Here is a 26,292-nt window from a genome sequence, read left to right as displayed (position 1 = left end):
TAACACACTTTTCACAGCTTTCAGTGGTTTCTCGTCAGTCTTTGATACTTAGAGAAATTCTGACTGTATACTCTTGGCATATATTCCAGTCTATTAAAGTTGTATTGAAGACAGGATCACAGTACTTGGGAAGAGATTTATAAGAGGTGAATCTCCAACTTTAAATGCAACAAAATAGACCTTTATGTAAGCTGCTTGTCTTTCCAACTGGACTACAATACATTGGTATAGTTTTTACATTAATCAGATGCATGTATTTTAACTATGTTCAGCGTGTTTAAATACAGCACATTTTCAAATAGCTTTAAAATCTCCAAGGATATGCACATACACTATCTTATTTTGATATCACAATAAAGTGAGAGGATAGAGGAAGAAGGAATCGTAAACCAACTCACAGATAAGAAAATTTAGCTTCTAAGAAGGCACATCTAAGATCCCAGTGAAAGAGACCAGAAGGTTACAGAGACTGCAAGTGATAGAATTGGAAATTAGATCCAGTTTTTATTTTTCATTTTTTACTTCAAATCCAGTGCAGTTTTTGTTAGACAGAATCACCTCTGTAAGATGAGCATTCTTCTCCAGCACAATGCTATAAAATAGGTTGTTAATTCATTCGTTCAACTATTTCAGTGTACATTTTTATTTTCTTCATTTTATCCTGCTGATCACAATTCATTTCTTTTCATTATCAGATATTTGGCAGGGAGTCACACTGATATTCTTTCATGGGTAAGGCAAGCAAAGTTTAGTTAATGTTCCTCTTATTATGGTTCATGTCACTATTCCTCCTACATGATATAAGTCTAAAGTATGTATCCTGTAGTATCCACATGCTTCTGCAAACACGGGCACTTTGAAGGCAGGTTCATGATTGTGGCTAAGCATGCAGACTGTACCATCAGCCTGGGTTCAAATCCTGACTCTGCCACTTACTAGCTGTATAAACTTGGGCAAGGTAATATTGCCCATCAGTTTTCTTATTTGCAAAATGGGAAAAATAAGAGTGTACATTGCATGAGGTTACTGTAAAGGTTTAATGAGTTACAAGATGCAAGGCATTTAGAATGGTACTTGGCGCATGGCACATGATCAAGGAATGTGAGCTATTATCACTCAAAGTGTGTGCTAGAAAAATATATTGGTTCTAACCAGAAACCATCTGAAAAAACATTTTTGCATGGCAGTAGGCTGCCTCTCTGTTTTTGTAGGAGTACATTCTGTACTTTAGACTACCTGGCAACAAATACGGATGCTTAAGTGTCTGTCAAGTAATTCAACTCTGAGAATTTGTCTGCACATCTGACATTTGAGAGTGACAACAAAGTGGACATACTAAGCGCCCATCCCCTGTACTCCTTCATGAATTAAGTTAGACTGTTCCAAAAGTACAGAATTAAATCATATTATCTTAGTTCCTCAGAGACACATGAATCACCACTGAGTAAAAAATTTAAGAGAATATCTTTAGCTTTCTTATGCTGCAGAAATAAGCAAGTAATATTGTCCTTTGCACTAGTGATGCTTGAAATCCTTATACTTTTTTCTACCTGATGTCCTTACATAAGGACTGCATTAAATTTGCTCTGAGAATTCATTGCCAATAAAATGTTCATCTTGAAAATTTGAAAGCTTTCTTCTTTGTCAGACACTAGATAATTTAACATTTTCTTTTTTGGCTCTAATTGTCTGACAATTCTGCATTAAATTACAAGTTCAACTGCAACAACTAACTCATCCCAGATGAACAGCTAGTGTGCATTTTTCTTTCTTTTTTTTGTTCAGTGAAATTTTAATTTTTTGTCTTTTTAAGTTGTGTTTTGTATGTATGCCACCTTGACACTTTTCTCAAAGACAAGTATAAAAAGTACACTTCTTTAACATGCAGTGGTAATAAATTCATTTATTTTTGTCATCTCTTCATTCAGTTGCTCATCTAGTATTATTGAGCACCAATCTTGCTATGTATAAGAAAAATAGTAAAAAACGAGACAACCTGCAAGTCCTTAATTTCTTTAAAGTAGTTATAAGAAAATAATATATTGAAGAAAATAACTGTTTTCAGAATGAATACATGCATAAAATGTATGTTATTGAAATTGTTTCTCTGATACTGTTAATTCATCTCCTTTAAAAACTGCCTTTTAATCTGTGAATATGACATAAATCTTTTTTAAACAATTATATTAAAAAATAATACAACTAAGCGAATGGAAAAACCTTTCACACAAATCATCTTGGTTGGCTACATATCCCAAAAATATTCAGAAGATTTTAGAACTATTCATAGCTGTGGTCAGAACTTCAGGACATTCCTTTGACTGTCTCAATATTACCAAATTTCATCTGTGAAGGTGAATAATTTTGGGTGCAGGGAGATAAACAAAATCATTGAGAGTCATGACATGAAGTCATCGTTTTAAAAACAATCAACTACAAGAAAAAATTTAAAAACATTTTGAACAACATTCGAACATTGAACATTGCATTTAATTTAATGAATGTAGGTCTCTTTTATCCCTGCCAGTTTAATAGCTGGGACTTACAGTATTTATTTTATTATGGTGATTTCTGAAACTTTGCTTAAAATTGAATTTACTAGCACACTTCATAGCCTGTGCTACAGAAGCTCAGAAAGAAATGATTCTCTACCTGCTTTTATAATGTCATTAATCAACTTAGTTTCTTCCTTTTCCTCCACTCAGAGTAAATTTCTAAAGAATAAGATTCAGTCACAGCTCTCAAAAAGCCTGTACTCCGAAAAAACCTTGTGCAAATCCCAAATTGCTAATTGCATGCATAAAAGCCCTAGGAGGTCAGGAAAAGAAGAAATTGTAAGTTGCTTTCTGCAATGTGCTGAAATAAATGATAATAACAGCTGTCATTTATTACATCTGCACCTTAGCCGGATGTGTTATATAAATTATCTCATTTAATACAACCAATGTGGGCAGATATGTATTTATACTTCCTCATTCTTAGATGTGGAAACTAAACTTCAAAGAGTTACCCAAGATTACACAGCTATTGATTGCCGGACCAAGATTCCAAACCAGGCCTGATTTCAAAGGCCCTTGCACTCAGCAACACCACCTGTTACCAGACTAAAGTCCTCCTTCTGTACAGATCTCAACCATTTCTGCCATGGGAAAAGCTGGTAGGAGAGAAAATAGACTGGCAGGACTTCAGATGAAACATGGTTTGTGTTTCCTAAGGAATTTAGGAACTGAATTTCCTAAGGAGGCTGTTACACTCACTTAACCATGTCTCTTTAAAAGGAATAAACAGCAGCTGGGAAAATACATTTCTTACAGAAGTATTCTATATGCATCAGACAAATAAAAAGACCCTCGACTCCAGATGTTAATGTAAAATTATCCAGATGCTACAAAATGATCATCCAGAATACCGGAGGCAAAAGAAAGCCCAGCTGAAAATTGATTTCAAAAAGAGAAATCAAAGTGGAGACACCAATTTGTATTTTTGCTAAGTTACAGAAGACTGGTCATTTCTCTGTTCTTTTTTAGTAGACACATGTGGAAAGAGCTCTCTTAAATGATAAAATAGAGTTGCAAAATTGGGAGTTTCCTGGCTTGAGTAATTAATGCACGGTTTTCTGGGCAACATTCTGGTATCTCTGTAACATTTTGCTTCTGTGTTGCTTTTGGATAGAGGAAGTACAGATCTCTGAGGGTGAAATGAAAAAAATAGAAGTCATTGTCATACAAATAATTTGTGTTATTAATTTATGTGGATTTTAAAATTTGAATCTAGAATAATAGGTTATTTTGTTATCGATTTTTCTGGGATTTAGGTGTAGCTCTAGTACATAAATGAATGACATATGCAAACACCACAAAATTCTAAGCTAGTTAGTTCAATAATCAGATTATTCAAACTAGACAAGTCAGTTCCCACTTTCAACTCCCAGGCATGATTTATCTGATTTGGCTGACTGCATGGAAGACCATACGTATATGTTTATGTGATGTAAACTGAGGAGTGGGCAAATGTACAAAGGAGTAGGTCATGGCACCCTCCCTCATGGAACTCAAAAGCTTGTAGCAATCAATGCCTGGTAAACAGTAGCATCTTTCAACTACCTAATCATGTAAGAAAAGACATTGGGAAAAGATCTTATGTTAAATGTCTGCACATAAAATACAGAGTTGTTGTTTTTTTTTTTTTTTAAAGCAAATACAGAAAACATTCATTCTTATTACTGGATTTAAAACAAAACAAACAAACAAGCAAAAGTTTATTTGTATTCCTATCTCAAGAAACATCCTTTTTGTAGTTTTCCTTTAGGGAATTGCATGAGTTATAATCGTATCAATGGGAACTAACAAGAATGTCATTTAGTTTTGAATCTTTAGCTGTTCTTTAACCTTGCAGTCTTCTAATAAGATGACTTGTTTACTCTTGTTTCTGCAGCTGTGAATTCTGGACAGGGTTGTAGTGATGTTATTTTTCAGAATAACCCCAAATCCTCTTTCCAGACCAGAATATCAAAGTATTGTTTGGTTCTGCATATATTTTGCTGATTACTCTTGACCTAATTATTTTATATCTGTTCAACCTTGATTTGTATTTACCTTATGCTGTACGAGTTCTCTTGGGATTTTTTAATATATAAATATCCTATTTGATCTGCATCCAATTTTGGAGTCTAAACTCTAAAGGGCCTGAAGATGCTATTTCTTTATTATTTAAGACAAATTTTAGTATTCTTGGAATTACTGATATCAGCTCCTTTTCACATTCTGCCTTTGTTTGCTTTTTTGATAAAAATCTCATTTGGCTAAAAAATTACCTGTGTTATTTTCAACAAAAGGAAGTTAGGCACCAACTGAGCTATTTTCCAGTGATAGGGATAAAATGCTCCGAACTATCTCTCCTCTGAGTCCTAGTGTAGGGCCTTACCATGGAAGGGCTGAGGATGACGGTTATTTCCGGGTTCCCCTCTCAAGGGTGCCTCAAAGACACTAGTGAGCCTTGGCAAATTTCAGTTGAGTGTTTGTACAGGTAGAAGCGTATACCACTTTATGTTGCTCAGGACACCATTCCTCCTCATTTTGCTACTGTTTTAATGATCTATCTTCCTAAGAACACTATTTGTAGTCTTCTGTCTATGTTACAGGCTCTTTCTGCGGTCACAGAGTTTTTATTTGTTTGCTTTGTTTTGTTTTTGTTTTGCCTATATTTAAATGGCCCATGTTGCTTAATGGAATTAACTAGTAGAGGCTATGTCATGGCACCCAGACAACAAAATGTAAGTGCTGAAGACAAAACCAGTTACTTGGCTTTTGGCTTTTCTGTCTGCCTTAGGATTCCATCAGTTCTCAGATGCTCTTCGGCTAGCCATACTCTCAAGAAAAATGTGTGTGCTTTTCTTAGCATGGAACACCAGCAAAAAGAGTACATCCATCTCCTGCCAACTGGATTGATTGATTTACGACAATAACTTAGAATTCGAACATTAGCCCCGATTGTTTTAGGAATTATTAAAAGATTGTCAATGGAAAGATTTACAAAAACACTGGAGAAAATGAGGGGCTAACACATTACAATTCTAGTGACAGAGCCTCTCATGCTAAAGAGTGACCCCCACATTATATAAACATTGTTGGAAAACATTTATAAAACAGGATGCATTGTATAAATTAAAGCTAAAACTCCAAATGTTTCGATTTCTTATGCTGCTAAACATCCTTCTTTTTATTTTAACATTTACTTGATCATAATCGTTGTACAGGGAAATAATTCTCCCTAAAATCTGTTTCTATGACATGTTTCTGCAAGGCAGGTGTTTTGTTTTTGTTTTTGTTTTCCCTAAGTGTACGTTTAAAATGTAATTTTCTCATCCTGAAACTGTTTTACTGTTCGGTACAAGCAGCCTCTCTACTCAATGCATTCAGTTATTCAGTAGGTGAAATAATTATGGTGAGTCAAGGCAATTTGCTAGGAACATAGCCTGTCTCCCATCATTCCCTTCCACATTTTCCACGTGGCAACCACACAGTTCCCTAGACAGGTCACTACCATTTTCTCTCTCTCTCTCTCTCTCTCTCTCTCTCTCTCTGTAATCTTGTAACCGAGATTTTTCTGTACTAGAGATCTTTTCTCTGACTTATTTCATCTCTTATCTAATCCCTCCAAAGCATAATGTCCATTATCCCCTGCACCTAAGACAGTGTTTGCCATAAAGGCAGTGCTCAATATTTATTTATTGAAAAAAATAGCTAAATGTTGAGGTCTACTCACTGGCTACATATACCCAAGAAAATTGTTCATGATATTAAATTGTTTGGTGTTAGAACTGAAACTGTATTCCAGCTCATTTTTGTTGTCCTCTTTTTTTTTTTTTTGTAATGCATTTGCTTAGTAGTGATTAATGTGTGCACTGGTCTTCCACAGCTAATTCAACACAAAAGTTTATCTTTCTGTAAGATAAATGGATGCAACATAACAAATTGAAATAATGGAAGAGAAAAACGTCTTTAATCCACTGAAAGAACAAACTAATGTGGAGATAAAAAATAACACAAAATTAAATCATTCTGATATTTTTTCTTTAAAAAGCAATAGAGGATTTTTTTTTCCCTTGACATAATCCAAGAATTTTTACCAACAGTCATGCAACAAAGGTAGTTTATCCTGAAGAGAATAGTGGATAAGTGCTGTAAGTGGATGTCAGGTTTTAAAATATGTAAAATGCTCCTAAAAGGTGTCAACTGTCACTCTTGATACAATGAACATCTACACATGTGATTATATAATACATATAAGGGTAACAGAGTGTGTCTATGTGAAGATACAGGTATATACATACATGCTTTATATTCTGTGAGCCAAAACAACACAGTTCTCAAACTTACTACTGGTAACCTGTATACCACCAACTTTCATGTAGTTCCTTATAACAACTGATACAATGCCTGATTCTTAGTACAAAAATATTATTTGCTATTCCCCCCTTACCTACAAAATTTAAAAACAAATGTAGTATGATTCGTGTTTAGTTTAATATTCACCATATTACTAATTTGGTAAAGAAAAGGCCTTCACAAATTAAATTATTATACTTATAAATTGTTTCAGCAAAAGGACTTGTCTGATTTCCCATTGATGCTTTTGCTAAAATGCTGTGTACATCTGAGGTTATACTTAGGACAGTATTTCTGCAAGTATTTCTATTCATGCTTTGGCATATTATTAGTTTAAACCATATGAAACTGCATTTTAATTGACTAAAATAGTCAAATATTGGCAATTTCCCATGGCTCAACATAATAGTAGTAGGCTCGGTTTTAGAAGGTACTTATAATTTGAAAAAGGAAACAAATAATTCTGATTACTGAATGAAGTTAAAGAACAAATTTACACAAAGGAAATATAATTTTCTAACTTATAATCTTACCAGGACTGCCATTTTCCTTTGCAAAATAAGTATCAAAATAAGTATAGGATTTTTGTTATCCATGATTAGAATTTAAATTATATGTCTTATGTACTACCCAAGTAGCAGAATTGAGCAACAGTTTTCATTTACATTTTTCCAATGAAAATATTTGACTGTAGTCAGTCTGCTGTGGTGCAAAATAGTACACATCCTCGGGCTAGATTGCTTTGCTGTACATTTTTCTCCAGTTTTCACTTCATAGCAGGGGACCTAGTAAAGCAACTCCTGATATCTTTTTAAGTTTGCCTATAAAGTGTAATCATAACCATTCCACTCCTGGGTTACTTGTCTCAAGGACTTTTGATGATAGCTCTAGTGTTGAAATAGTTTCCCTAAGGATCAGAAGCTCATTTTAATAGCTTCAATATCCTTTGTTGTATTTTCAAGTATACTTTTGCAATAAAGATAATAGTACATTATCTTTCCCGTGTAAGACTGATTAACTGACACACCCTTGGGTTTTCCTCAGTAGAGATGGTGGATGGCATTTAATTATCCACACAGTGTCGTACAAACCCTTGTGACCAATGGTAAATACACATTTAGAAAATGACTGATTGGACCTAAGTGTTCCATTTATGAAGTGGAATGATTATAAGGTTTGCCATCAGAAGGTCTGGACTGGACCTGGAGTAGAGATTAGTGTTGAACATTTACCACAATGTGACCTCAAATCAGTTCCTTCACCTCCATCTGTAAAATGAGAATAATAACAATTTTGGCTTCAAGTATCTCCAAGGCTTTGGTGAGGATCAGATGGAAGAATGCATGGTAGAGTGCCTTGTAACTGACAGAGCGCAATAGATAAATGATTATTGCCAATATTATTGATAATACAAACAACAGTTAATCCACGAATCCTCTTCCTTTTGCTTGGGAGTCATATTTTAACTGAAAGGCTTAAACTCTACTTAGGTAACGTTAAATAAAACTGATAATAACCAGCAAATCTAGCATGATCTGCCATTCCATCAGGGAATGTTTACTTGGGATTTTAGGCCTGATTACAGATGTCATAACATGAGTTTTGGCAACCTGAAGTGCTTCTTATAATATCAAGTTCATTTAATAGTCCTTTTCTTTCTTTATGTAGAGAATAAATATTGTTCCTGCTTCACAGTTCAGTAATCTCAATACACTTCAGAATTGGGACTTGAATTATTGACAACAGTTTATAATTTTCAGTTCAGAAAACATTTTCTATAATATATTGCAATGAATATAAGTAGAACTTTTTTTTTTTTGCAATAAGGTGCTAGCATATTTAAACGCTTGTGTGCCTATCTGTACAATACTAACAATGGCCAAGAGTGGATTCTATGAAACCATACTGTCTTTCACACAAGAAGTAACAGGTCTATACAATGAAATCTGAAGTTTATTTGGATCAAAACTGACAAGCTTTGAAGAAAAGTCCGGAAGATTAGCAGTTTAATAAATTGAATGGGATAGAGGGCTGGTCTTTTCTGACAATGGAATAGATGATGTCAATTCAATTTAGATGGAATTTTACCTGAGTAGTCAATTAATAACAAAAATAACAGAAAGAATTAGCTTGAGTCAAATAAAAGAAAAACATAATTTTTAAAGTTTTGTTTGACCAAAAGTGTATTTACTTGTTGGCTTACTTAATATTTTATTAAATTTTACTCTAAGATGGAGAATTACTATATCTCTGTCAAAGTAATATTGATATAATTACCTACAATTTGGAGAAATATATCTCTTTTAAGTCATTTAAAACCCTAGTTTCTACAGTCTCACTTACGTGCACAAAATGGTTAACTATGTTCCAAAAATATAATTTTACTGGTTCTAGCAGCCAATTTTAAAGACTTCATAAACTGATTTATGTATTAAGGCATTTCAGAATTTTATTTCAAAATGTAGTGACATTATTATAATGGGTCTCAACTATATCTAACACAGCAGTTTGTTCTCTCTTATAGAAATGGACAAGAAAAAGATTCTTAGAGGGCTTCCTTATGGAGCATTAAAGTCGTGGTCAAAAACTGAAACGTGTACAATGCTTGGGAAGTTCTGCAGTACTTTGACCACAAAACATGGGTTCTGTTGCCCACTTATAAAAGTAATGCATTGACTAATATCTCCCTATTTCTCCCAGCCTCCGCCCCCAACATAGAATCAACAGATTCTGTTTAAAATGTTCCTGATGAGAAATCTTCTCCTACCCATTTTATCACCAGCCTATTTAATATGGTGTGACCCCTGGGACACCCACACACTAGCAGACTCCATAACCATGCCTGGAAAGAAGTTAAACTCAATAGCTCATTCTACAGGTGTACTGGAAGGAAGTTAAATTCAAATAGTAATGCTACAGTGGATGCAAATTAATATTTAAAGACATTTTCTAAAACCCTTTTTATATAGCTTCTGTTGGATCTCCTGTAATGTGATTCTTATTAGAACCAAATCAGATACACGTTTCGAAGATTCTTCTGTGAGTAAACCCATATCACCTTCCTTATATGTTTATAGTATTTGTTCAACCATTAGTCAATTATTTCATATAGTAAAATTTTAGAGGAATAACATGTTTTAGGAACATGGATAGCAAAAAACAAAACAAAAACCTTAAAACTGTTTTAACAATTATGCATGTAAGTTACTATTATTGTCTTGGGAAGAACTGTTAGTCAGTGGATCTTCTGTATTGCTATAGCTTTTGGGATTTAGTATTGAAGGGAAAATGTAAGTTCCCTTAAAAAGGAAGGTCTTTTAAGAACAGCTGAAAGGGAGGCTACAGATGGGTTGAATGGGTGGGGTGTGGGGGGGGTGGGATAAAGGAATACAAGCCATCTGTAAATGTGGGTTACTTTCACTGAGGTTTTTATGGTCATATTTCCTATTGCCATGTAGAAACAATGAATAAAGACACTAAAACACTAGACAAACAAGATTATATTTAGGTATCAAAAGTGCAAAATAGGCTAAGAGTAAAATGATCAAAAGTAATGCAAAAAGTCACTTTAAAAATTATTAAAGAAAAAAATCTGACAAGTATGTAACACAATTGAAATACATGAAATTCCAGAAACAAAATTTTAAAACTATTTTAAAAACAACACAAAAGAAATATAAATATACATCATTTGCCAGAATAAAGCTTGAAGCAGAAAAAACTGATAAATATAAATATACCAAGATAAAATTATTAAAATCAGCAATCCAAAATTATTAAAAAGATCAAAAAATGAGCAAGATAAAGAGGTTAAGAAATCAATTAAAGTGAAGGTAAAAAAAAAAAAACCTATTAGATATAAAAATGAAGTAATTCATCAAAGCTAAAAGGTAAAGAATTTTTTAAATCTAAAACATGAAAACACTGAAACCCCAAAATAAAAAATAAGCAGCAGCTCAAACTCAGACCTGTGCAACCTCACATAGAGTTTCAGCACGACCTGCTAAGAGAGGAGACTTCTGAGCCTATAGTGTTGAGCAGATTTTCCAGGAAACCCCAGACACAGAGGGAAACTTTTAGCCTTGTACTTTTCTGGTGCTCTGAGAATATACTGAATTCAAATCACAACTCCAAAAATTTCTAACTAAGGAACCCTGGGAAAGTTATTTGACCTCTCTGTACTACCTGTGTCTCAGCTGTAAAATGGGACAAGTATTAGTATATATGAATTTATACATGGGAAATTCTGAGATTAACACCCTCCATAAAATAAATGTGCAACAAATACTAGCCATCATTTGTTATTGTTATTATTATTGTTGTTGTTTTTATTGTTATTTTTGTCTACTTAGTCCTGGACTAACCCTACATTAGCACTGAGACCCTCACCTATTCCTTCTGGTCCTCCAACTTCAGTAAGCTTGTGGTGTTTTGCTTCACTTATTCCTTCGGTCTTGTTCAGTAGCCTCTGCCCTCCCTAGCCATGGCCCCATGTGGTATGGCTGGGTCCCTCTCATGTTCCCCCATCGCATTCCAGGCTGAGCCAGCTCAGTCATTTCACAGTTAGGAGTGGGCTTAAGCCAATGTTAGCTACTGAACCTTGAGAATAAAAAGGCTGGAAATGCTATTATATTGTAGAGGTTAAAGAGAGGGTTGCCATAAAAATCTAATTTGAGCATTTTCATAACCATGTAAACTGGCTGGGGCACATATTAGGTAGTTTACTCTTTGTGGGGAAAAGGAAGAGAGATCAGCCTGTTACTGTGTCTATATAGAAAGAAGTAGACATAAGAGATTCCATTTTGTTCTGTATTTGAGATGCTGTTAATCTGTGACCCTACCCCCAACCTTGTCCTTGCAAGAGACATGTGTTGCGGTGACTCAAGGTTTAATGGATTTTGGGCTGTGCAGGATGTGTCTTTGTTAAACAAATGCCTGAAGGTAGCTTGCTGGTTAAAAGTTATCACCATTCTCTTAATCTCAACTACCCAGAGACACGTACACGGCCAAAGGTCGCAGGGACCTCTGCCTAGGAAAGCTAGGTATTGTCCAAGGTTTATCCCCATGTGATAGGATGAAACAATGTTGCTAAAAAGTTTATCTCAAGGCACAGGATTTTCCTTTGAACTTATTCATATCACAGAGGTTTTTGTTCTTATGTCTTACTGCTAATTTCCTCCCTAAAAATGATCCTATTGTCCTGCCACTCCCCTGTCTTTAAGATGGTAAAGATAATTATCAATAAATACTAAGGGAACTCAGAGACCGGTGCCGGCGTGGGTCCTCTGTAAGCTGAGCGCTGGTCCCCTGGGTCCCCGCTTTTCTTTCTCTATACTTTGTCTCTGTGTCTTATTTCTTTTCTCAAGTCTCTCGTTCCACCTTACGAGAAACACCCACAGGTGTGGAGGGGCAGGCCACCCCTTCAACTCTTCTTTCTGAACCCTATTGTTAATCCTTGCAGAGCTACCTGAAAGCCAAATCCAGGTAATTCCCCAAAAGTCAGTGTGCAGTGTCTTTGTACCTTCTTCCACAGCCCTGGGCTTCTTTACTCAGCTTAACAGAAGCTTACCCTTCTATTCCATTTCAGTGGCTCCTGTTCCGCAACACTGAGAAAACCAGGTCTCGTAAATATTGGTGTTTTCTCCTCAGGATTCCATTCTCATTCAGTTTCTCTGGCTATCTTTGTTTTTCAACAATACTGCATTAATTTTACAAGGATTTGTGGATGCTTTCTGGGCATTATATATATATATATAGAGAGAGAGAGAGAGAGAGAGAGAGGAGGAGTAAGGGAGTCTATTAACTCATCAACAGAGAAAAAGGAGGAATATAATCCTCTTAATTTTATCTTTATTTTATTACAAAGATGTGTTTTTAAAATATAACAATATATTACCTTAAATAAATTATGTATTTTATGTGTGTGTCATTCCAAAATATTTCAGCTGTTCTGTGTCTTCCAACCAGAGTTGAAACATTTCATTTTTTAGAGGACTCCATATAAACCTCATTGTAAGGAGGTATTTTAACATTGTTGCTCCAGGTACTGACTGGCCCCACATTGGTCTAAAAAGAATCATTTTTAGAGAAAGGAAGCCTGAAACCCCAAATAATTATTTACCTAAATTTCTATTCAAAACCAATACAAATTAGTGATACTCCACTGTTTCTCCCTAAAGGAACAATTGCAAGGGTAACTGAGAAAGGCTAGGTCTTCATTTCCATTCCCTCATTTCCATACAAACTCACATGTGAAATCATGTTATAACCTTAACAATGTTATATCAAAGGAGAATTTCTGAAACATTTTTTAATACAGTCTTGGGTTTGTGTCTTCCTTCTCCTGTATTTGCAATTCTAAGGATCACCATAATGTCAGATGATGAAAAGAGGAAGAAAAATATTCTGTCTGTATATATAAAATTCTGTCACATAGGAAATCAAAATAATATCAAAGCTCTACATACAGTTTACAAAAAAAAAAGTGACTTCAAGATTTAATGATGGTTTCTCCCGCGATTTTTATATAAGCCTGCCCTGTTTCAAAGCAGAATCAAAGTGAATCTAAGTTCCATTGAGCTGCAGTCCAGGAGAGTGAGAAGGTGGTGGTAAGCAGGAAAAAAAATCATATGTAAATAACTTAAAGTTCTCTGTATGAGGAAATGGAAGCAAAATCACTATGGCAACCATGAATATTTAGTTAGCAGCCTAGTGACAATCCAAATAAATTAAAAGCAATAATCTGAGTCATAGAAAAGGAAAAGTCTCATACAACAGAAAAATATTATCATTTTAATTCTAGGATCTCTAAAGCAGTGCCATCTAGACAGTTCGTCCTCCTCAACATTATTACTGTGATTCTTCTCTCAGCTACCCCTTCGACCATCAATAACCTAATTTTAGTTAGAAGTTTATTTGCTCAACTCAAACCTGCGAAGAGATTCAGTCCACCAAAACCTATCACGTTTCTTGACAGAAAAGGTTAGTCTCTTTCTTCAGTTGGAAGTAGCTGGAATGATCACTATTCTTTCCCTAAATAACTGGTGCCCTTTTCTCCTACAGGGTTTAAAAGGCTGAAGCCCTGAGCTTCTGACAAATCTAATGAATTAAAAGTTCTGGTTTCAGGAGTAGCTATTTTTCAAATGCTTCTAGGTGATTTCCAAGTAAAGCCAAATTATCGGGGTGCTTCCAAGTGGCAGTTCTTGTTAGCAGTTCTCAATAGCATCTGGGCTACTGCTTTCGGCAGAGGCAGCACTTGGGCTGTGACAGTAGCTCTTGATGGCTTGGTTCCCTGCGGCACTGCTGGACATGCATGTTATGTAGCTGTTCCCACAAGAACTCTACCCTATGGTTGACCTCAAAGTAATGGAGGCTCCTGTGGTCTGTTGCTTCATACCCTGCAACTCCTCTTAGGGAGCTCAGTATCATTTGCTCAAAGCAGGACAAAGTAGGGTCCCTGCTGAGCCTTCTCTTGGCATTGATGATAGAAAATTGCTCTTCTAAAATAAAACTCTTTTAAGGCTTTTGCTCAAAGCCTCCTTCTATTTGCAGCCTGGATAGCGACACACCCGGTCATATTATTGTCCCGCCTATGTCCTCCATTATCCCTCCTTTGCCAGGCCTTGAGACTTGATACCTTATGATTATCTCATAGCTCAGAATGAGCTTCTCTTCTCCCTTTGGGTGCAGGCCTAGGATGCTAAGCTTCAGGGTTAAGCTCTTTCTTGGTAGTAGTTGAACCTAGTTATCTAGGGGACTGGCAAATCCACATGATTAACATTTGTTGATCTCTTGAAATCAATGTGGGGTGGAGGGCAGAGAAGGGGCCAAACTAAACCATGAAGGGAAACAGGTGGGAGTAACTGGAGTAACAAAGCCAAATAAAACATCAGAGATGATGCAATTAAGATTAAAGAGGCCATAAGGAAAGGCTAGACCTCTCCAGTGATGATATGGACATAGGGCAGTATTGAAGTTTGGATACAGAGGCTGAAATTGAGGGTTTGAATATCCTTTAATAGATCGATGAGAAATTTACCTAAGGTATCTCTCAGCTCTAATGTTCTAAAGATTTTGGCACATGTCTCAAAAATTCTCTAGACAAGTGGCAATGTAATAAACCTTAGACTCAGTAGATTTGGCGTTAGTCACAAGAAGACTATTTCTTATTAATGTTCTAAGCCTAAAACATGAACATTGTTCTCTAACTAGTGTGTAACAATTCAGACATGTTTATTTCATAATGCCTTGTTACATGGATGGGCCTTAGCTCATGCCTGTAATCTCAGAAGACTGTAACTTTAGAAGGCTAAGGTGGAAGGATCACTTGAGGCCAGGAGTTTGAGAACAGCCTGGGCAACATAGCAAGACCCTGTCTCTACAAAAACATTTTAAAAATTAGCTGGAGGTTGATTTTTTAGGTAGGAAGATTTCTTGAGACTAGGAATTTGAGGCTGCAGTGAGCTATGATCACGCCACTGGACTCTAGCCTGAGCAACACAATGAGAACCTGTTTATAAAGAAGAAAGAAAAAAAAGGAAGGAAGGAAGGAAGGAAGGAAGGAAGGAAGGAAGGAAGGAAGGAAGGAAGGAAGGAAGGAAGGAAGGGAGAAGGGAGGGAGGGACTTGTTTTTCTTATTTCTGACATATTTAAGGAATATTTTGATGGTCTGGAAGAAAATGACCATTCAATGCTTTGTCAAAAATATACATTACAAATCACAGAAAATATTTAGATACTGTTGTCCACATGAAAAATCTGTCTAAAATATATATACCTATTATGTAACCATAAAAATTAAAAAAATCATTTTAAAAATCTACCTATTAATAGAAGCATAAGCCCCATAAACCAATAAAAAAGAAACAAAAATATATGCATATATTAATAAACAATGACTGATGCAATGAGAAAACTGTTTCCTCTGTGGTATTGGTTCCCAAAATCCAGAAGCCCAGTTTTACCATGACAAAACATCAGGCAAACCCAAATTGAATAATAGTCTATAAAATATCTCTAAATATCTCTTAAAATATCTCTTAAAACTGTCACAGATAAGTGACTAAATGCCACATAGTACCTGAACTGGAACCCGGAAGAGAAAAAATGAAATTGGTAAAGTGAATGAAACCTGAATAAGGTCTGCGGTTTAGTTAACAACAGTGTATCAATGCTAACTTCTTAGTTTTAACATGTGTATTGTCATTAGTTAAGATATTATTCCTAGGGATATCTGGATGAGGGAATGTGAGGATTCTCTGTAATCTTCATATATGTGTGTAATTTAACATAATTCCAAAATAAAATTCCAAAATTAAAAAAAAAATTAAATGCATGTGCAACTTCGCTTCTATTTATGGTAGATTATACAGTAAGAGTCAACACTCTCAATGATAACAACTAGACAAACTGGATAAATATACAAAAACATATGTTTAAAGCCATGTGAGGGCTATCAGGAGAGTGAAGAATAACCTTCTCAACATCAAGGACAAAAGAGATGTCTAGGCAGGTGATTGGTATGTTGTGACAGTTTTTGTCCTGTGAGCATTTTCCTGTCCAGAGACATGGCTGAGAGAATGAGCAGCACTTTGACAGCCCTGCTGTATTAGGAGGACAAAAGTTGGATTCCAGGACTGCATGGGTGGGACTTTGGTAATTCCCACACACGCTGGCTTGGACTCCAAAGACAGGCAGCATGAGAATGAGCATATACTGGAATTAAAGCAGCTGTCATTGGGTTGTAGCACCGCTTTGAATCATCTGAATGTCCCAGATATTTGAATCCCTAAAATTGAATTAAGTTGATCCAGATTTCCATTGCCTGGCAGTAGCATCAGAAAATCCACACAGGATGAAAACAATATACTAGCTCTCAAATTATTTCTACACGTTCTCTTTCAAATACAACTTCTGTTATACAAAGATAATCAGGCACATAAGAATGTAAGACAGCATAAAAAGAATCAGCAGATGAAACAGAAAATAAAATATATCCAAAAAGGTCATATATTAGAATTATCAGACAAAAACTTTTAAAAATAATTTTTACTTTATGCTCGAGGAGATCAAAAATAGAATATTGAAACTTTTAGAATAAATCATATTATTAAATTAAAATTTTACTATAAATATAAAATTTCAATGTAAAATGAGAAACAACTTCTATTTGAAAATGAACCAGGCCGGGCACAGTGGCTCATGCCTGTAATCCCAGCACTTTGGGAGGCCAAGGCGGGTGGATCGCGGGGTTAAGAGATCAAGACCATCCTGGCCAACATGGTGAAACTCTGTCTCTACTAAAAATACAAAAAACAGCTGGACATCGTGGCGCATGCCTGTAATCCCAGCTACTCAGGAGGCTGAGCAGGAGAATCGCTTGAACTCGGGAGGTGGAGGTTGCAGTGAGCCGAGATTGCACCATCGCACTCCAGCCTGGGTGACAGAGTAAGACTCTGTCTCAAAAAAAATAAGAAAGAAAAAAGAAAATGAACCAGAGAAATTTAGAAACTGAAAAATACAATATATGATTAAGAATCCTATGAATAACTTTAATAGCAATATTTACATAGCTGAGAAGAGAATTAATGAACTAGAAATAATCCAGAAGAAAATACCTAGAACGAAGCTACAGAAAGACAAAAGGATGAAAACTAAGAAAGAGAGTTTCAGATACATAGTGTATACAGCAAAAAGTTCCAAGTCATTTTTAATTAGAATCATAGAGCAGAGGGAATGGGGAAGAGGGAATATTTAGAGAGGTAATGACTGAACAGTTCTCTGAACTGATGAAAGACATCAGTCTGCAGATATGTAGAAAATAAAAAGGTACAATCTACAGTAGCATTGCCCAATAGGACTTTGTTCAATAATGGGAATGTTCCTTTCTGCCCAATCCAGTGTGATGGCTGCTAGTCCCATGTGGCTATTGTGCACTTGAAATGTGGCTAGTGCAATGGAGAAACTGAATTTTAATTTAATTTGGATTAACTGAAATTTAGATTTGAATTATCACATATGGCTAGTGGCTCTTGTAGTGGGCAGTGAAGATCCGGAGCATCATAGTAAAACTACTGAAGAACAAAGATAAAGAAAACATATTTAAAGAAATCAGAGAAAAGTCACTCCAAAAGATAGTCACTAGATAGCTGCATTCTCTGCATAAGCAATGGAAACCAGAAAACAATAAAATGTTCCAAAACAAAATAACTGCAAACCTAGAATCCTATATCTGATAACAATATCCCTCAGCAATGGAGGTGAATTCTGTATGTACCGAGTTTAACACATAGGCATTATTAGAGATGAATTTGCATATTGGCTTTGAGACTTTTGAGATAAGAGTTGTTGCTGTCCTGTATTCTGAGAAGTTATCTTCTCAATGTGCCTCCTTCCACTCAAGCAGGGGGAGGTTTATCGCTCTCTGTACACACTACTGTTGTAGTACTTATACAATCATGTTTTATGTACTGGTTTAAATGTTTGCTTCTCTTATCTGACTGTCACTTCTCTGTAAAGTTTTGAACATAAACGACTAATAATTGTATTCCAGGTGTTAAGGGTTATGTGAAAGTACACAATTTTGAAACTGAAGCTGATGAGTGAGATTTATTCCACAGCTTTGTCTGGATAATGTTAGAGAAAAGCATCCAAAACTTTTAGAATATCCTCAAATGTTGTATGATAGCCGAAACTATATTATTTTAGAAAATACCATGCTGCCTTAGAACAATTTTGGCATTGAACTAATTCATCTATTAAAGAAATTTAATCCCAGAGAGATTAAATAATTTGAGCAAGGTCCCACAAATAACTGGAACCAGTACCAGAATCCAGGTCTTCTAATTCCATGTGTCTTTCTACTTACATTAGATCCAGCAATACTATATTTCCTCTGAACCATTTTTAAGTTTAGCGATTGTCAACTTTAAAAGACAACTTCTAGTCTTTACCAGATTATGGATGAAATATTTAACTGAGAATCAGAGACCTCAATTATTATTTCAGTTCTATTACCATTGAGCTGAGAGTCTTGGAGAATATCACCTGTCTATTCAAAAAAGTAACATATTCCACAAAGTAAGCTATATAAAATGAACAGATAGCCTAGGAGAAGTCTGAATTTCATTCTTATTCTTCAATCCTATCATTCTATTACAGATATTTTGAATTACTTTCTGTTCCTTATTTCATTCACTTCTCTATGAGTGACAAATGAATATAAGGAAACATGTCATAGAGATAGTTCAGTCAGTTGCTCCTAATAGTAACCATCAATAAATAGTTTTTAGTAAGTGTTGTCTAGGAGTGAAAACAATATAGCCAACTAAAGAAACTGAATAATTAACTAACAAACACATCTTTTGTTTCATATTGGCAGGCTGACTTGGTTTAAGAAATGGAGAACAATTATTAATGGAGAGAATGGGTAGGGTATATGCTTGTGGCATGCATTTTACATATCTGCCTAAGTGTATTTTGCATTGCTTAATAAATTTCTGAATTGAATCATTTTTAAAGGTATAGAATAGCCTTAAAATATTAGACAATTAGTAGTTTTATGTAAACTGAATCTAGGATAAAAATTAATAAAAATTCAACTCAAAATTCTTTCTGCAGTCCCTACCCTCCTATCCTCAGGCCAAACTGGCCAGGAATTGGATGCCTCTAGGCACAAAGCAGGTTGAACAGCTGTTTGACTCACTGCATTTGAGTCCTTGTCATTTGGCAGATTGAGATCTCTGCTGAGAGTACCATTTGGAATGTTTTTCCCCAAAACTGGTATTTTTGACCATGGAATTTGAAATATAGTGAAGCACTGGTATATATTAATACACAAATAGTGCCTAATGAGGATCTGACAGATTTATGCCAAAAACCTAATTTTCTCTAGAAGTGTTTAGAGATAACCCTAGATCGGCTGGGGTGGGCATGATAGAATGTACGGGTTTTCTGAAAATGTAAATATAAAAGATGATACTAGCTTCAGATGTGTGAGTATCAATGGAGATGTACATAATTAGGTAGGATGAAAGGAGGTGGGTCACATATACTAAAGGGAGACAAGTTAGGGAAATATACTAAAGAGGTATTGGATAATCCAAGAGAGTCAGTAAGTCAAAGTTTGGGTATTTAAGAGAAGACTAAGGATAATAATAAAAATAATAGTAGTAATGGTTTCCTTAATGGCAACAAAACAATAAAAATAGCACTTACAGAATACTTAGTGTGCATTTCAGCATTGTTCTAATGCTTTAAATACAATAATGCATTTATTCTTCTTGACAATTATATGAGGTAAGAACTATTATTATTCCTGATTTATGGGCGATGAAACTGAGGTGCAGAGAATTTAAGTAACTGGATCAAGAACACATAACGAAGCCAGAAAATAGAAAAAACAAAAAAACAAAAAACACCAATCCCCCCACCCCCACACACAACTAATAAACTAATAACAACTGAAGCCATGTTTAGAATATGTGGCTTAAAATCAATGAATGAATCTCAAATCTTAACCACGGGATGAAAGACACTGGAGAAGTAGAACATATTTGAAGTAAGCATATAACCTAACTTGCACATCACTGAGAACTTAAGACTTCCTGCACATCACTATTCCACAAAGCCTGACCCAGGGAAGAAACCCCACTGTAGCCCTATGGGGTGACAGCAGAAAAACATCAAAAGATTGAAAGAATTACTTTTCATTTGGGTCTTTCATGTGGATTACATTTCTTCACAAATTCATTTCTTTTGTCTCCATCTCAGACCAAAGTACACACAAATGTAAGGCCACCTGTAAGGTCTCCAGTCCTTCTCTAATCATTAGCAATCCTCATTGTTGAGAAAGTCTCTTTATATGTAAAATTAATCATTGACTTTCCAGATTAAACCTATTTCCTCTTCTCTGATCTTTACTGGAGATGGGAGACACATGAAGGTAGTTAAAATTCTAATCACCTTGGGTTTTTCTTTTTTATTTAATAACTCATTTAAATGTACTTTTGCTAAATCCTATTTTAAAATCTCCCTGACATTAATTACTGATATATTCAGGTCTTTCTGACAGGCCTATTTCGCCGTCCTAAATGTGCTTAAATGGTGAGTTTTCTCATCTTACCTCTCCATTTTCTAAGGGGTGTATCTTGGAGTAAAATGAAGTGCAGATGACCTCATCGTCTTTGGCATATGACGGTGGCCCAGTGCGGGGATAAATATTGTAAAGGGTTAGGCACTCCGTGTCTGTCACAGCATGATACTGCCAGGGCTTGTATTCAACATCATCAAGAGAGCGTTCCAAAATCCAGTTTCCAGGCCGGGGGGAGTTAGCTGCCTTCACAATCACATACGCAATCTGGAACACCTAGGGAGGAAGAACAACAACAATAACATTGAATTCCCAAATATTGTCATCATTTTATGTCAAATATAAGTCTAAATGCTACAGTAGATTTTATTTCAGATTTTATTCTATAATCTTATAATGTTGTCTGAAATGATTTTACCATTACAGGTTCATATTTAATAACCTTTTTTGCTAAGAAGTGGTTTTGTTTTGACAACCATGGCTTTAAAAGAAATGGTTTAAGATTGGATTTTAGTTTTGTAACAACTCATTGGCAACATTTCACCTGACATTTAAAGTTCCATTATAATTATTACCACCCAAAGCATTTATTAATAGTACATACGAATTTACTCACTTTACTATGTTAAAGACTGTAAAATACAAGCTAGAAATTCCCAGTGTAAATAGTGCTTGATAGTTTAGAAAACATGTTTACTTATATCAGATAATCCTCAAAAAAGTGCCATTTAGAGGGAGTTAGTATGCAGCAAAAACAACATAAACACATTCCTATGTTCAGATTGTGGTTCTAGCATTGTGGTAGCAAACCCTCAATACATGTCCATTCATTTACAGTCCCAAATAGAAAATAATGGATGAGAAATTCCAGTGTTATGAAGACAACTGATTGAACCTGAAACACATTAACTGAAGGGTTTCTGTACCTTCTCCTTACAAAAGGTAAACATGCAAGAAAAGGGGCGAAATAAAGAGGTATTGTTACTGTCGACAGAGTGACAATGGAGAGGAATGTGGCAATGCTCTATTTACAAATTTGTGTAGAATTTCATGATGTAAAAAAAGAAATATTCTAAATGTTTTGTGGTAGTACAAATCTGTGTCTTTACCAATGTAGTCCAAATAAATAGTGCAGAAACATTATGGAATGACATTTATATACAATGTTCTAGGTAGAAAGACAGATATAAACTAGTTTAAATTACTATTCCACCATCAATGTGTTGTTAATACAGTGTAATAATGAGACAAATGAAAAGTGCTATAATAATAAAACAGTATGATATGTTCTTGACTAGTAAATGCTATGAAGTATGACAGCTTGGCAGCTCTAAGCTCTAAGTGGATGAGATCACTGGTGGGACACAATTGGGAGGACAGGCTCACTACAATGTGATTAACAGGCCTGCTGAGCTAGAGGGAATCCTGAAAGGGATGCTCTCTAGAAATAAATTTTATCTGCTTCATAGTTTTGACACGGTAGCTCATGCATACATGTATAGGATCTATGGTATACCCTAAGGGACTAGATTTAAAAATATAAAAAGTTGGTATGGAATGGGGTAATACAGGTGGCTCTGATGCTAGTCCTTGGAGATCTTTACTTGAATGCAGGCTTGCTTGAGAACCATGGAGGGGAAACTACCCATCGAATGAGTCAAAGTAGGGTTACTATTAGCCTTTTAGGCACAGCTGTGGAACAACTAGTTGATAAAATACTGATGTGCTTCTGTACTTGTTGACAAATCACTGCTGCCCAACCTCCCAAATGCCTCCTCTCCCCTGAGGCCAGCTGATTGGCCCCAGCATAGGAAGGACAGCCAAGATATTTGTCCTGAGGCGTCTGGGCTTTGAGAATTCTGTTTTATTGAGTATCACTGCAGGTGAGAAATAGTGATGAATTTATATTTACAAAGGCACATAGATAAGTATAAATGCAGATAGACACACATATCTATGTATGTGCCTATAACTGCTTGAATATGCCAAGACATTTGGGGAGAGATAATATGTGAACATATTAAAGCTGTTTCCTTTGGGAGTCAAGGAAAAAGGAGAAGGACTTTTATTTTCCATCCCGTATTCTGCTATATTTTTTGTATGAACATAAATGTTTTACTTTTAAATAAAATTATCTTTAAAATGAAGACAAAGTAAAATAAGTAACAGAGAAAGGGCAAAAGTAGGAACAACGTAGAACATGTTACACCAACCATTATAAGAGATATTTGCTACTTATGCATTTTTAGGTATTATTCATAAGGAATTGTTTTTTAGATAGTTCATACTGAACAACTCATCACGTAGAATTTCTTCATATAGAAATTCATCAAGAAACATACCAATTGATTAATCTTATAAAATGCACAGATAGAGTTGTCTCTACTATAAAATATGAAATATCTTGGTCCTAACTACTGGTAATCCCAAAGTATTACTGACAAGGTCTTAAAATGATAAAGAAGACAAGGAAGACGAATAACTAATTGCTGGCTTGTAGAGGCCAGGGCCTCTAGCTTTTATATCTTTCTTTTTTTCCCCAGATTGAGTCTTGCTCTGTTGTCCAGGCTGGAGTACAATGGCACAACCTTGGCTCACTGCAACCTCTGCCTCCCAAGTTCAAGCAATTCTCCTGCCTCAGCCTCCCTAGTAGCTGGGATTACAGACTCTGCACCAGGCTAATCTTTATTTTGTTCTTTTGGGTTTTTTTTTTTTTTTTTTTTTTTTTTTTAGTAGAGATGGAGTTTCACCATATTGGTAAGGCTGGTCTCGAACTCCTAACCTCAGGTGATCCACCTGCCTCAGCCTCCCAAAGTGTTGAGATTACAGGCATAAGCCACTGTGCCCAGCCAGCCTGTACATCTTTAACCCATAACCCATTTCCCATTAGGAAAAAAAATGTACAGCTCACTGCCAGCTCTCATTTAATTTTACATAAACATGTTCGCTGAGGCTGAAGCAAATTTGACTTATTTTCAAAGTGAAAATAAAATATGAAAACTGTTCTTAGAGTTATTTCTAAATAAAACTTATCTCTAATCCTAATGTAACAGAAATGTATATGATGATCAGAATTTAATGATTTATGTAGGAATGCTGTATTTTCTAGGATTTGACATTTCTGAAATCAATAATTACTATATTTTGTATATGGAAATACTACTATCAAACCCAGAATGCTATAAATAGAATGATGTCTTTTGTTTCCAAAGTCAATATGCGAGAGCATTGCAAAAATATTAATAAAAGCGAAATATTGCGTGGCAAACTTTGGGGATAATATGAGGACGGTAATCCACAAGTTATCTCGGGGTAAACACTGCAGCCACAAGTGCTGCTGGCGAGTATTCTTCGGGCAAATGAGAAATGGGTTACAGATGCTATATTTCTTACTGTAATTCTTCTGAAACGGTGGACATTTCATATTGATTACGTTTAATTGGATAGCCAAAATCATGTAATGTGCTTCTATGTTATGGTTATTAGTTTTATGCTGGTCTTTTCTGTTTGTTAAAGCTTGAATCCCAGTTAATATATATTGTCACCAGCAGGAACTAAGGCGTACATTCCTGGAGTGTTTGTCCTATTAGGTATCTGTGAGTTGAGACAATTACTTAAACTCTTTTACCCTCTGTTGTCCATTGTTACTTTTCTAAAGACACAAGGAGGGAAGAGATAATGAGATAATGAATACAAAATACTGCATGTTCTTGTGAAAGAGAGAACTTATGTAAACATTTCAAGTGAGCCCGTTTCCTTCCAGAAAAAATAAAAACATAGAGATATTTTTTAAAGATATAAAACAAAAAGAGAGATAACAAAGCATATTAGAGATCACAGGTACTCACTAAGAAAAATAAGACTCCACTAAGGTTATGGATAAAGAACTTTGCTTAGAAAGCACTCAGCATGCAAATATGGGACAGGGCCAAGTTCTCATGCAGCTACAATGTGGATTTAAGACTTCATAGCTCCTGTGTTGGCTCTGGAATAATAGATAAAAATAATCCATGAAGAGAAGTTCTACTAGAGACCCCACAGACTCTTTCTATAATTCAACATAACTGCCAGCAGTAAGTGACATGGAAAAGCAGTCACCGCCTTAGAGAACACTGAATGAGTCCCATTTCAAAACAATATCCCTCTTTCATTTATTTTCTACGGGTTCTTTCACATTCCATGCAAAATTAATTAAATTTGTTGGCATGGAGTTTCTTTTAGACTTCTTAAATGACTTGAAAGTCATGTAGTTTTTGAGTAAACTTTTAAAATGTAGTAAATAGCATTATTAAAAATGTAATAAATAGCAGTATTCTTAGCAGGCTTCAGAGTAACTGTAAAAATTTTAACAGTGATTTTCTAAGTACTGTACTCCAAATATTTAATGGCCCTAATAAAAGAACTCTCTAATGTTATCTATGCTACTTTTATTAACTGTGTCTTGTTTTCATTATAAAGACTCTTCAAAATCAGTAGTTACAATACCACGTTTCCAAATGATTAACCCCCACCCCAATCTGTTCTCATGTGCAGCAAGGAAGGCAAACACTCCATTAATAAGTATTAAAATGCTATGACTGCTAGGCTTTGAGGAACCTAAGATAACATCGCATGATACCCAAGTGTCTTTTCTGTTGAAGGGCACTTGTTACAAACTTGGTGTCTTAAAAAAAAATCTCAAATAACTTTAGAAACAATACCAAGTGTTTGACAATTTACGTAACAAAGGAAGCTTTCTATTTCATATTCAATTTGTTACTCATTTGCATGTCATCTAACAACATATCATTTAATTACTGATGCAGCATTGAATTAGGTGTTCCTCCTACAATAAGAAGAGTATTAAGAACTTGATCTCATTTAGTGTGGAAATAGAGAATAGGGTCTTTCTAAAGCATCCTTTAGTCTCAAAATAATAAGCAACGGACAATGATCATCACATACAGTTATGTTTTCCAATCTTTTGAACATCATGGCTAAGATAAAATGATATTTGTACAGTACTGGGGTTTTTACCAGTGTTCAGGAGCCCTCATAGCCTGAAGTGAGCAGCCCAGGAACTCTGGCTACTCTAGACCCTGCCCTGCAGTTGAATATCTTAGCTCACCTATACCCATGTCAGTAAGTCTGAAAACCAGAACCAGTTTCTAGCACATGCACTGCTAAGTCTTGATTTAAAAAAAAAAACCTCGGCCGGGCACAGTGGCTCACGCCTGTAATCCCAGCACTTTGGGAGGCTGAGGCGGGTGGATCATGAGGTCAGGAGTTCAAGACCAGCCTGGCCAACATGGTGAAACTCTGTCTCTACTAAAAAGT

General features: G+C 35.4%; 1 protein-coding gene across 1 annotated transcript in view; it reads right to left on the bottom strand.

The window, feature by feature from the left end:
• Positions 1–26,292, bottom strand: part of LAMA2 (laminin subunit alpha 2) — a 601,080-nt gene that overhangs the window by 374,473 nt on the left and 200,315 nt on the right. The window contains 1 exon segment of the mRNA XM_025382237.1: positions 21,010–21,252. Coding sequence (XP_025238022.1) covers positions 21,010–21,252 — 243 coding nt within the window.

This window comes from Theropithecus gelada, chromosome 4, assembly GCF_003255815.1.
Source record: "Theropithecus gelada isolate Dixy chromosome 4, Tgel_1.0, whole genome shotgun sequence".
Taxonomy (NCBI): Eukaryota; Metazoa; Chordata; class Mammalia; order Primates; family Cercopithecidae; genus Theropithecus; species Theropithecus gelada.
This window is presented reverse-complemented; position numbering and strand designations above follow the sequence as displayed.